Below are 13,749 nucleotides of genomic sequence, written 5' to 3' on the forward strand. Positions count from 1 at the left end.
GAATTTGCTACATTGTACTTACCCCTGGTTTGTTACAGTGGCTTACTTTTACTTGTTGGTCTATTGAGGCAGCCAGCATGTGTGTTTCATGCTGATTCATGACCATAGTACGGTGGCCCTGAAGGACGACACAAATTTACAAAAGATGAAACACTTTTACAAATTTGGAGACAAATTTACATTTTGGAAAACAAAATGACATTAGCAAAACACTTTTACTAAGAGCAAAACAAATTTACATTTAAGGATACAAGTTTACAAAAGATGAAAAACTTTTACAAAGTTGGAGACAATTTTACAAACGACAGAACACTTTTACCATTTCTGAAACAAATTAATATTTCATTTTTACTGAAAGGGAATGTACCAAATACCGGAAGTGATCCGGAAGTGATCGAGTGAGGGGTCATTTAGTTTGTTTGAATGGAGAGAAACCAAACGGAGCGACATGGTTAACATCTTGGGACATCCTCAGGTCTCAGAGTGAGGTGTCAGACTTCTAATGAAAAAGCATCATGTCTCTGTAAAAGCTCTGTCATATCCCCGGAAAACCTTCACCATGTGTCAGAATTCAGATGAATGTTAATTTGTTTCAGAAATGGTCAAGTGTTCCGTTGTTTGTAAAATTGTCTCCAACTTTGTAAAAGTGTTTCATCTTTTGTAAATTTGTTTTTTTAAATGTAAATTTGTTTTGACCTTGGTAAAAGTGTTTTGCTAATGTAGACTGTATGCTCATGACACTGTGCTTGGCCTGGTAACGGGTGTCATACTAAGTTATAAATGACCATCTTTGCTTTTCTGTAGTCTTAAACTATTTATTGAAAAGATGTGTAAAGCTGACAACTTACAGCGTCAATAATGTTCGTTTCTTTCTATCATTATATTCGCTCAGACTTTGCCAGGTTTGAGAAAATCGACCCACCAATTAAAACACCGGTGTATGCCTGATTAAGAAACAAGCGTACCCGTCATGAAAACCCCGCGAATAAGTCCCAGGCCCGCCCCTGCCTCTGATTGGATCCCCTGCTATCAGTATACCAAACCTAACCAATCACGGCCTTACGCTTGACGTAGGCATCGACGAGTAGCCAATCAGAGGAGAAGAATCCGAGTTAGTCAATTCCCTCCCTTAGAAAAACAAAACTAGACTGACCACGCGGAAACAAGCTACCTGGTGGTGTACATTAAATACTTGTGCTGCTGTTATTCAGCATTGACAACGTTCAGACCACGGTCGGTTCAGGCCTGGAGAAACAGCTTGAATCCAGTATGTGCTCGGTCGTTGGATGTTATCAGGGCTGTGGCCGTGAACAGCTGTTCAGGTTACCAGAAGATGTAGAGACGAGGCTGGCATGGGTTCAGTTTCTCGCCACAGCAAACGAACAGCGTTTCAAAGAGTCGTCCTGTATGGACATTTCTATCTGTATACGACACTTTAAAGATGACTGTTTTGAAAATCATTGGGCTTCGACAGATAATGTCCACATAACGTTAAAACCCAAGGCAGTCCCATCTGTATCCATTAAGATGATAGAGTCAGGTGAGCCTGTTCCACATCTGGAGAGCCAGAAATGTGAGGTAAGTTAATTTTGCCCGAAACTTAAGACTAACACACCTGATGTTAAGTAAGGTAATAAACAAGAATAATTCGTATTTCCCCCAGGAGGATTAGGTTTAGTTATTATCAATACAAAGCACTATTAATGTATAATTGTCCATTTTATTGGTAGTTTAAGTCGTCACAGTTCCTGTCATATTTATGAAAACATGATATAAATTAAATCTATATCATCTAAGTGTTTATATACAGCTGTGCTCATATCATACCCTGGCAGAATTTGTGATATTTTTTTGGCCATTTTTCAGAGAATATGAATGATAAGAGAAAAACTTTTTTTTCACTCATGGTTAGTAGTTGGGTGAAGCAAATTATTATCAAACAACTGTGTTTACTCTTTTTACATCATGAAGACACCAGAAGCTACCCAATAAATCATAAATTCTGCCAGGGTATGTAAACTTATGAGCACAACTGTATGTCTTCACTACAATTAACGGCCCTGTTGCCTCAGAAACACTGTCTCAACAGAGGCAGCAATACAATAAGTATTGAAAGTGCAGTAGGATGCCTAGCACCATTTGAACAAGCATCAAGATCATAGGTCATGCTCAAGCGGCAACCTCTGGTCTAAAAATATGAGTCCAATGCGGAAGTGCTAAAAACTGAAGTTCATTGAGGATCCGCTTGAGGCTGGCTCCGGAAGTACCGGAAACCACATACACACCAATTCAAAAAAGACGATCTTTACAGCAGAAATAAACATGTTTACAGCCTGGTACAAAAGACAAGTGTAGTCTGGATAGCTCACTTCATGATCGGCACACACTGTATGTGGGGTGAATTTTTTTCTAACACTGCAATTTCGAAGATATTGAGATTACAAGTCTTCCAATGAGAGGCACAGCTGACTTGATTGACAGGTGGGAACGCTGTAGCTGTTGGCTAGGAGGCTCAAAGCCCGCCTCTTTACATCACAAACACTCGACAGCAGCAATATGGCCGCCGCCGCCGATTGGCCTCAAAACAGCGCTTCAGAAACAGATGGGTGACGTCATGGATACTACGTCCATATTTTATACAGTCTATGGTCACAATCCCCTTTTACTGACCAATGAAGGCCTCCAATTGTTGAGTTCACACACTGTACAGGCAGTGGACACAACATCTTCATAATTTTCAGTCAAATCTAAACACAGCTTATCACCTTAACACAATTTGTCTATGCATCAGCTTTTCTTTCTGATTGAAAGTTTTGATTTGTTACTACTTTGTGTAGGAGCCCTTGGAAAACATTGACATTGCAAAGCATAATCAGCTGAAAACTGGAGATGATCCAACCTATCCAGAAGAACCAAAGCCATGGATTTCAAATGGTAACATCATGATATAGGTCAATAAAATGAAGTGACATATTTTTTATTTAGTCTTTAATCAATTATTTTGACTTAATTTGCAGAAGCTCAAGATAGCGCAACCCCAAGGATTATCTCATGTTATAGTGAGGCTGAGGTATCCCATTGTCAGCATTCACCTGATAAAGCAGCCTATAAGTTGGTGAGTATAATCATCATACAGTCAGTTTGCTGAAATCATACTGGACTGTGACATTCACCCACACAATTTTCAATACATTGTGTTTATCTTTTGATAAATCATGATCTAAGTTGGTTTCTCTTTTTAAAACTGTGTGTAGGAGCCACCTGATAGTACAACTTCCTGCTCTGAAGAATCAAAGCCAGCTTCATTGGGTAAAATTGTGCTATTTGTTATAATACATGATTATGTTCATGCAGATGTGTTGATAATATGATTCTGATTGATCAATTACAGCAATACAGGATGTTATATTTTGTCTTAGCACACATTTTCTTGAAGAACAGACCACTGCTAGTGGTGCAGCCTTAATCATAGACTCTGTAGACCAACTGTCTTCATATCAGCCCATTGAAGTACTGATGCATGTTGTTCTGTTCACTTTGTTTTACACCCCCCATTAGTGGTTTTCATCAAGGGAGTTTTCAAGTGAGTTATCACAGCTAGGCAGTGTGATTTAAGAAGGCTCCAGAGTTTATCATTAAGCACGAAAGTAATCCTTTGTAAATCAATAAAGTGTTTCAAAGACAAAATATTGATTCCTGAAGTAAGTAGCCATGTGATAAACTGGAAAATATGCAGTGTGAAGGTTGTTGTAGCAGATAAAACCTCTGCAGTTGGTTCTAACCCAATTTATTTGATTGGACAAGAGGCATTGCATGAGTGCGAATGAAGAGTACAATAGTGATGTGACTTTAGATTAGATGTGTCACTCTGCCTCAGGTGTTTTCAATACAGTTAATCAATGTTACATAATTAAAGCTACAGCGAACTGTCACTGTCTCCATAGATCAATCAAGCTTGTACTTTGGTATAACGCATGCAACTAAAGCTACTGTCATACCCTTAACTCACTGGTTGCATGATACAAATTCAACATATTGATGAGAACACATAATACAAAACATCTGGGGTCTCATTTATAAAAGAGTGCGTAGAATAAATGAGACCCGTGCTCTGGGGTAGTGTGCAGGAATTCACAAAGTAACGAGAGCTGGAAAATGTATACTCTGCAACAGTATAGTTTGAGTACAGTTGTAAAATGACTTTTGTTGACTGGGCTAAAAGATTAATCGAATGATCAAAAACAATTATCTGTTATTGCTTATTTGCAGCTGCCAAAGGAAGCAGAGTCCGGATTGGATTCTCATCTGCAACTGATTCTTCAGATGCTTTTATGTCCATACATGAAAATTTACAACCAAATAATGTGAGCACTGATTTGACCAGAGAAAAGTAAGTTTTCCTTAAGTTTTCACTCATTATCTTTGCACACCTTATCTGCTTTTGAATCATTGCTTTGTTATGACATTATGGCATTTCCATTCTTTTTTTTTTAGAGCTGCATGTCCACAGACGAAAGGAATTTATATCGTAAATGAAAAACTCCACCCACAGTTATTTAACCCAAAGTGCCCGTCATGTGGCTGCAAACTTCAGATGGAGAAGGTCACTCATAGGGGGCTTATCGTCTATAACGCCTATAAGTGCCCTCAGTGTGAGTGCAGAAACCAGTGGAAAAGCCAGGTCAATGCCACTTTTCCAACAGATGAAGACCAACAGCCAGCAGAAAGTATATATGTCATTCAAGAGACCCAACAGGTAAGACGTGCTATCCAGTCACACAGCTTGTACCCAGCAGTGTTGAATGTGTCAACAGTATTTCAGTTTTGTCAGGGTCAAGATGTAGGAAGTTTAGATATATCCACTTATGGACCCTGGCAAGACAGTTTGGAGAGAGGACAGTTGGTTCAAGTGTTTTGCTGAAGAATAGATTTGAGTATCATCTGCATAACAATGATGTGATACATCATGGTATTGGCTGAACAGATTACCCAGGGGAAGGTTGTAGAGGGACACAGGATAGGTCCAAGTACTGAACCCTGGGGAACTCCACAGAGCTTAATATTAAATAGAACATATAAATATTATGAGTAGTTGTAAATTAATCATGTATCAGGTAGGCTGGATGTAAGTGAGGAGTTGATAATTAAGAGCACATGAGGCTAAGAGAGGTTGAAGAAATTTTGAAGGAATCATGTTGCAAGAGCTGGAGGAGGGATACATATTAGCCACAGCGCTGAGCAGGGCCTGTAGGGAGATGGGGGTAAAGTCAGACAGTGATATTGCACAGCTAGGTGGGTTAAAGGGTAAGATGGATATAGTGAAGTTTGATCTCAACACATAGATCTTGCTTTTAAAAAAAATCATAGAATACTTTCCGAATCAGAAAAAGGAAGGGCAGGAGGAGAGGAATTCATAAGTTGCTTAATCATTTTGACAATGAAAATATGATTGTGTTTGTTACCTGTTATCAACTATTTAAGTTTAATGTAATTATAGTCTTCAAAATTGACTTACAAAATATTTCATATTACCTTACACATTGTCATTGTGTTACAGGTCACACAGTCAGATCACGCCTATAGCAGTACCACAGAGGTCCCTCAGAGTGTGAATGTTGGTGATGTGGAAAGCGATCACATGGAGGAATCAGAGGAATCCAGCTTTGAGGGTGATGATGATTCAGACGAGGACTGGAATCCAACTGACCAGGTTGTACTTGAGAATGAGCTTCAAGAAATCCCTGAGAAGGGGAGTGACTCTGAAGAGGAGAAGAATGATGATGAAGATGGTGATGCAAATGACCGAGCCAAGAGGAAGCTCTGCACAGATTGTGGACGCTTTTGCTATAAAAGGTCTCACACATGTGAGCACAAAATTAAGCTTTTTTCTTGCAATATTTGTGGAAAAAGATGCACCAATAAGGTTACTCTAAAGCTGCACATGAAAATCCACAGTGAAGACTATGTGCATCCATGCAAATTCTGTTGTGTAACATTCAAAACAAAGGCAGATAAAATCACTCATGAGCGGACTCACAGCATTGGTCAAAAGCCTTATAAGTGTCCTGACTGCTCAGAGAGGTTTGCTACATATAAGAAACAAAGAATTCACCTGAAGATTCACAAAGATCCTCCACAGTATAGATGTAGCCACTGTGGGATGGAATTCAAAAGTGAGGGTTATCTTCAGAGACACTTGTTTGTGCACACTGGAGAGAAGCCACACAAGTGTTCAGTGTGCCAACGTGGCTTCAACCAGGCAAGCCACCTGAAATCCCATATGCGCATGCACACAGGGGAGAAGCCTTTTCAGTGTCAGTGTTGTGACAAAAGTTTTAATCACAATGTGAGTTTGAAGAGTCATGTCCAGCGTTACCACACAGCCAAATCTGGAGGAGAGCAGAATAACAGCAAACAAAACAAAACTTCAACAAACAAGAGAGTTGCTGATTCAGGGCATGGCAATTCAGATGAGGAACAGGATACGATGCACACAGAGGAAATACACATATATAAGTATAACAGAAGAAGCATAGGCAGACCCAAAGGAATCCCCAATGACCAAAAAACAGTTAATAAGACTCGCAAACAACCAGTGCAGAAGGCAAAAAGAAAGAAGATCAATACAAAAGAAAGTGAAGATGAACCAAGTGACAGTAACAGTGATATGTTTGTGGATGCAGCAGAGGAGGAAGAGAACAGAGGCAAGAAGACAACAAGGCAAACAACAAGGTCGAGAAGGAGAGTAAAAAAATGTTGAACGCTACACAGATTTTGACCCACAGGAAAAAAAAAAGAAAAAGAGGTAGACCGCTAGTTAGAAGAGTAGAGCTTTGGGAGGCCCAGTATAAGACCAAGGAAAAGTCTGAAGGGCTGTTCTTTAAAACAACAGAGCTTGATAATTAATCTAGTTTAAACTAGTTTCCTTGATGATTACCTTTAAGTTTGAGGGCATTTAGTAATGCATAAAGTTTGGTTTGACTTATAATTTTAATTTTAGGTATCTAAGATGTATAAGACAGTTGAGGTGTAGGTATTTGGTGTTAAATGTTATTAGCATTGTAATTTCCCTTCTGAGATTCAGCTGCAGGATATGCATTCAGATCTTTAGCATACTTGGTCATACCTTGGTGTTTTGAAGTACTTTGTCACATGTTAAAAAAATCTATTCAAATCATTCCTCAAGTTAAGTGCACAAATGATGGCATTGACGCAAATCTAATTTCTGGTATTAATGTGTTGGTACATATCGTAGACTGGTTGAAATGACACTAGACAACTTGTCATACTTGGTTCGCAGGGATTCTTTTAGAATTCCATCATGGGAATAAATAATTTTTTTTCTATATTCATTCATTCATTCATTCATTCATTCATTCATTCATTCATTCATTCATAAGAATTGTATTTGCTCACTTCAGTGTTGGACAACACAACATATTCTATACACATCTTCAGAAAATACACTGTCCATGAACAAACAGGAGCAGCCCCTCCCCTTAATCACAACATAATCTACTTCTAAACCAGATGGCTAACCCGTTGGTTATCACCATCTCTTTTCACCAATCATCAAATTTAACTCTGAACACTGAAACAATCAAATAAAGATTAACTAGATGAGTTTGTAGTTCCCCATTACTTTACCTTTTAACATTCTTTTAAACGGTAAAATATTAGAGCAGCATTTTATATCATCATCCAGAGAATTCCAAAGTTTAACTACACAAACTGAAACACACATTTGCTTTAATGTAGTGCACGCGTATGGACTTTTGAAATTAAATTTCTGTCTATGAGCCTCCTCAGTTTTCAGGTAATAATCTGTTTCTGGCTTTAAACATAACTAATAATGTTTTAAAGTTAACTAGATCTTTAAATTTCAACAAATATGAGCTGATAAACAAACTGTTCGTATGTTCTCTAACATTCACCTTATTTATAAGTCTAATTGCTCTTTTCTGTAACACATACAAAGGGTTATTATTAGTCATATAAGTGTTTCCCCATACCTCCGAGCAATAACTAAAATGGAAGAACAAGTGAACAGTACAAAATACAAAGAGTAATAGAATCCAACCTGTCCTTAGCCCTGCCTAAAACACCAATTATGTGTTGATTACATCTTTACTATCAAGAATCTGCATAGTGACAACTAAGTTGAAAAAAAAAGAGCACAGCCCTCCCTCTAAGACTGAGACCTCATTGTAAAAATTTCTTGTAAGTAGTGTTAAAGTCACTTTTAAAAGTCAGTAGCTTGTTTAGTGAGCTCCTACCCAAAACAGTATACCATGTTTCGACCCTGAAGCAGGGACACGCTGGATACTGAATCACGCGTACCCCGTCGTAAACCCCGCCCACTTAGCCCGCCGCTGTCGTAGCAGAAATGGCTCCCTGTTAGCTGATGACCGATTAAGAAATTGTGTTTTAGTAGACAACTGAGGCTGTATTCGTCTTCAAAGCTGCACAGCCACATTTTAATGTTGCACGTGTTAAATCCAGAATGTGCTCGGTCGTCGGATGTGACTCGTGGCTTCGAAATGCGAAGCGGTTTCAGTTACCGGAGGATCCAGAGAGGAGATTAGAGTGGGTTCGGTTCCTCGCTTCTGTCAATAAGCAGCGTTTCAAAGAATCCTCCTGGACTGACATCACAGTTTGTATCGAGCACTTCAAAGATGAGTGTTTCGAAAACCACTCGGGGTTGACTGAAAAGACACAGCTAGCGTTGAAGCCTAGTGCAGTCCCATCACTGTTTATCAAGGCAGAGACAGACGAACCTGATCCACATCTGGAGAGACCGAAACGTAGGGTGAGTAAATATAACATATTACATCATAATGCTCATGTTAGAGGATACCTTTTTATTTACGAAGCTATCTAACTTCAGGTTGTACAATTACATTTACTGAGCAAGCTCCAACTTCTGTTCTGTCAGACCTTTTCTTTGTTCAATTGATGCTAACATGGTCCAGAGTGATGGATGGTGCATACAAATAGAGTTTAAGACAAGTGAAAGCAGCATGATAGTACAAACAATAGTTGCATCAGGTTGTCCTTAGGAGTGCATTTCAAATTTCGAGACACTACAGTAAACACTAAACACTATAGATGTCTTACACCTAGGGTTGCACAATTCTTGGAATTTTCAAAGTTGGAAACTTTCCATGGGAATTAAGGGAATAAACCAGGAATTTACTAAATTGAAGGTTGGCTCTTCAGGGAACTTAAATATAGTTGGGGAAACTATATTTTTGCATAATACTGACTAAAACAACCAGATTTCATGCACAGTTGAATATGCTATTCCTCAATCGCATGCACATAGCTCACTGCAGGGCCACTGAGACCACGCCCCCTACATGCACCGTTCATTCCTCCATCACATGCACAGATGATTTCTATTTTGGATGGATGTCTGCTTATAACAAAATAAATGTTTATGCTTGGATATGATACCTTTCCATTAAATTACCCTCAACCAATTCCCAGTTAATTCCTATTAATTCCCATGGAAAGTTTCCAATTTGGAATATTTCCAAAATTCCCCTTGCAACCGAAATTACACCTGAGTAGAGTCTAGTTCAATTTGTGGGTCAGCCAAGGGTACATACATTTGAATTAAAATGTAAAATGTAAAAAAAAAAAAGCTTTAAAATGTGCCCTCAAATGCAAAACATTAGATATAATGCATTAGGTTGTTTAACCCCTAAATCTTAATTTTTAGATAAAAGTTTTGTTTCTCCCTCCAGAAGTTGTACTAGCAAAGGTCAATCTAAACTAGCTTAGGGGCTATGGTTCAGAAGGTACTAAATGCCCTTATTTTATATGAAGTTCAAGTTCAGATTGTTTTATTGGCATGAACAGTTCAGTTTTTGCCAAAGCAGAGTAAAAACAAATATGAATACAATAATTATATATATATAAATACATATGTTCATTGATTACACTAACATTTCATTTTTTTCTAATTTAATACAATTTATCTGTAGATAATTAGTCAGTATAACACAGTTGATCTATATATAATAAGTCAATATAACAGTTAATCTATATGCACAGTTAATTACTTCAACAGAGTTAGATAATACTAAGTTTATCTTCATACAGAATAATACAGGTAAATAAAACAGCTTGTCGGTTAGTTTTTGGAAATGCAGCTCTCAAAGTGAGAAGAGCTTGTCACAGTGGAGGAGAAATTGATCTCTGTTTCTACTTCTATATTATATTATGTCTATTGCTGGACCACAGAGTTCATGAGTGTTGCTTTCGATTAGTGACAATATTTAACTTGACCCTAAATTTCATATTCTTGGTGTCTTTGTGTAGGAGTCTGTGGAAATGGTGGAATTTGGCTGTCAGCGTGATGATGTTAGCCCGTGTGTTAGTCCAACTTCCAGTTCTGAGGAATCAGGAATTAATCCAATGGGTAAAATATTGTTATAGAGTGTTATTAAATATTAATCAAACAATAGTCCGTGAACTCTTCAGATTATAATTTTAATTTAATTTGCAGTGTCCCATGGCAGCCCTGTCCCAGGAAGAATCCTACTTTCTAGTAAAAAGCCAGCACACGGCCAGGTGAAACCAAAAGCTGTGAATTTTGATTTGATCAGAGAAAAGTAAGTTGTCTTTATTTGTGCTTAAGATTTTTGCTCATTGCAGCTACTCTGCTACATCACATTGTTCTTTTTTAATATTTCACTTTTGTTGCATTTCAGAGCTGCGCGCCTACAGATGAAAGGGAAGTATGTTGTGAATGAAAAACGCCTCCTACAGTTGTTCCACCACAACTGCCCATCATGTGACTGCAAACTTAAGATGGAGAAGATCACGTATGGGCTGCTCATTGTCCTGAACCAACAGTGCCCTCAGTGTGAGTACACACACCAGTGGAAAAGTCAGATCAATGCCAACATCCCAACAGATGAAGATCCGGAGCAAACAGAATGCATAGATGTCACTCCAGAGACCCAACAGGTAGGACGTGCTATCCAGACATGCCGCTTGTACCTTTCCATTCAATCCACATTAAAACAAGTTGGGTATTACTTTGTAGAACTGAATTGTTTACTTTGGTTCAAGGATAACTGCCATTCCTGAAGTTATGAAACTATCCATCAAATCAAGTCAGTTGAGAGGGAGGGGTTATAAAAAAGCTCCCTTTTCTGCTTCCTTCACTGACCAAAGATTTAAAGACCTACATATAACATCTGTAATATTACTAGGGTTGAAAAGGGGTGGAAACTTTCCGGAAAGTTTCTGGTAAATTTCCATGGGAAGTTAAGCTGGGGAATTTGGGAAATATTCAAAATTGGAAATTATGGGAATCTATGGGAATTAACTGGGAATTAACTGGGAATTGAGTGTAATTTAATGGAAAGGTATCATATCCAAGCATAAATATTTGTTTTGTCATAAGCAGACATCCATCCCAAATAATAAATTTAAAACAGATTTATTTGTAAGTAGAACTTTATCAAGTGATAAATATTTTATTAAACAATCAGTTCTTTCATTGAAGAACAGAAACATGAATGTTGAGTTAAATATTACTCATCCCCCCAACCCAACCCATTCAAAAATGAAAAAAAATAAATCTCAACAAAGTCCCATTCAAATGTTAAATGAAAAGAGCCCCTTTCCCTCCAACAAAGTCCCATTCAACATGCAAATAAAAAGTAAAAAGTGCATGTAGGGGGTGTGGTCTCAATAGCCCTGCAGTAAGCAGTGTGCTATGTGCATGTGATTGAGGAATAGCAGAGATATTGAACTGTACTTGTATAAAATCTGGTTGTTTTAGTCAGGATCATGCTAAAATATATTTTCTCCAACTATATTTAAGTTCCCTATTAAGTGCCAACCTTCAATTAAGTAAATTCCTGGTTTATTCCTGTTAATTCCCATGGAAAGTTTTCAACTTTGAAAATTCCTGGAATTTTGCAACCCTAAATATTACTGCAACTTGCAGAGTGCAAACACACCCTCCTTCTCTAGGTCAAAGGACAAGTGTCTCTCTGTTGCTTCTCCTGATTTTTTTTTTTTCTTAGTAGCCATAGCGATCAATAAAAGTGTCATGTAGAGTTTGAATGAAGGTTGAACACAATAATAGACATAATAATAGGTGCTTCACTGCACACACAATAAAATAAAACATGTTTTGTTGCCCTTCTTGTTATTGTATCACAGGTAGAGCTGACAGATAACACCCAGGGCAGTACCACAGAGGTCCCTGAGATTGTTGCTGTGATTGGCGATGAGAGCGACCACATGGAAGAATCGGATGAATCTAATGATCAAGGTGATTCAGACGAGGATTGGAAGCCAGACAGGAGTGCTTTGCTGGCTGGTATTCTTCGACAGAAAACCAAAGGGGAAGATGAAACTGAAGATGATGAGGACAATGAAGAAGAAGAAGAAGAAGAAGAGGAAATGTATCCTTCCATTGCACCCAAAGACAGTCAGCTCTGCACAGATTGTGGAAAGTTTTTCAATAAGCTTCGGCCTCACACATGTGAGCACAAAACAAAACCCTTTTCTTGCAATATATGTGGAAAAAGATTCGAAACTGAGCACGCTCTAGGTCGTCACAGCAAAATCCATGACGTAAACTATGAGCACCGGTGCAAATTCTGCCATGTTACCTTCAAAACAAAGGCAGATAAATTCTCACATGAGCACACACACATGACCGAAGGAAAACCCTACAAGTGTCCTGACTGTGCAGAATCATTTGGCACAAATCAGGAACGCAGAGCCCACATTGAGGATCACAGAGGGCCTCCGCAGTTAAAATGTGACTTCTGTGGGATTGAATTCTGCTGGCCACTCGCTCTCCGACGACACTTAGCTGTGCACACAGGAGAGAAGCCACACAAGTGTGTAGTGTGTCAACGTGGCTTCAATCAGGCAAGCCACCTGAAATCCCACATGCGCCTTCACACAGGGGAGAGGCCTTTTCAGTGTCAGTATTGTGACAAACGCTTCAATCACAATGTGAGCTTGAAGAGTCACTTGCAGCGTTACCACACATTCATTGATGGTGGCGAGCAAAACAATGACAGCATTAATGATGTTGATGCTCAGGAGGATCTAAACAGAGACGCAGAACAAGAGCTTGGCAGTTTAGATGTTAACCGGGAAACAGAAGAGGAGGTGCAAACAGAGGTAGTATATCGTCCCAAGTATAAAAAAAAAAGCACAGGCAGACCAGTCGGAAGGCCGAAGAGTGAGGAAGCAAATGCTAAGGCTCCAAAACAAAGGTCGCAGAAGTTAAAGAGAACACATTGCAATGAAGAAGAGGAGGATGAGCTTGATGACTTTGACATTTCCTTGGATCCAACAGAGGACGAAGAGAAGAAGACAAAGAAAGTGACAAAGAAAAAGCCTGGATCAAGGGGGAGACCGAAAAAATCTAATGGTGATAAGGATTACAGCAGCCAGAACAATGGTAAGAGCTTAGCAAAGCGCAGGGGAAGACCAAGGAAAAATCCTCTACCCTGTTCTGAAAGTCAAACTGAGCTAAATTACTAATTATGTTAAAATAATTGTGAAAAGGAAAGAGCCTTACGAAGTGGATTTTTACACCAACTGGACAGAAATGACATGATCCACCTAACATGTACACCATTCATTTTAAATCTAACTGCCTTTTACAGTTGACACAAGTCTGAATGGTTGCAGAACATTTATTCTGTGTGCTGTCTGGGATTTACCGTCATAACAGTATATTAAACAGGACTGATTTTACCA

At 38.6% G+C, this 13,749-nt stretch overlaps 2 protein-coding genes across 2 annotated transcripts; both read left to right on the forward strand.

Moving 5' to 3' along the window:
* Window positions 1–1,124: 1,124 nt before the first annotated feature.
* LOC117826493 (zinc finger protein 85-like) lies at window positions 1,125–7,352 on the forward strand. Its single transcript, XM_034702589.1, has 7 exons — window positions 1,125–1,578; window positions 2,838–2,934; window positions 3,018–3,115; window positions 3,255–3,309; window positions 4,270–4,390; window positions 4,495–4,756; window positions 5,558–7,352. The coding sequence occupies exons 1-7, from the start codon at window positions 1,270–1,272 to the stop codon at window positions 6,758–6,760; spliced, it is 2,145 nt and encodes a 714-aa protein (XP_034558480.1). The 5' UTR covers window positions 1,125–1,269; the 3' UTR covers window positions 6,761–7,352.
* Window positions 7,353–8,319: 967 nt separating this feature from the next.
* On the forward strand, window positions 8,320–13,749 carry LOC117826494 (zinc finger protein 761-like). Its single transcript, XM_034702590.1, has 5 exons — window positions 8,320–8,809; window positions 10,327–10,426; window positions 10,514–10,619; window positions 10,719–10,977; window positions 12,187–13,749. The coding sequence occupies exons 1-5, from the start codon at window positions 8,504–8,506 to the stop codon at window positions 13,528–13,530; spliced, it is 2,115 nt and encodes a 704-aa protein (XP_034558481.1). The 5' UTR covers window positions 8,320–8,503; the 3' UTR covers window positions 13,531–13,749.

This window comes from Notolabrus celidotus, chromosome 15 (assembly GCF_009762535.1).
Source record: "Notolabrus celidotus isolate fNotCel1 chromosome 15, fNotCel1.pri, whole genome shotgun sequence".
NCBI lineage: Eukaryota > Metazoa > Chordata > Actinopteri > Labriformes > Labridae > Notolabrus > Notolabrus celidotus.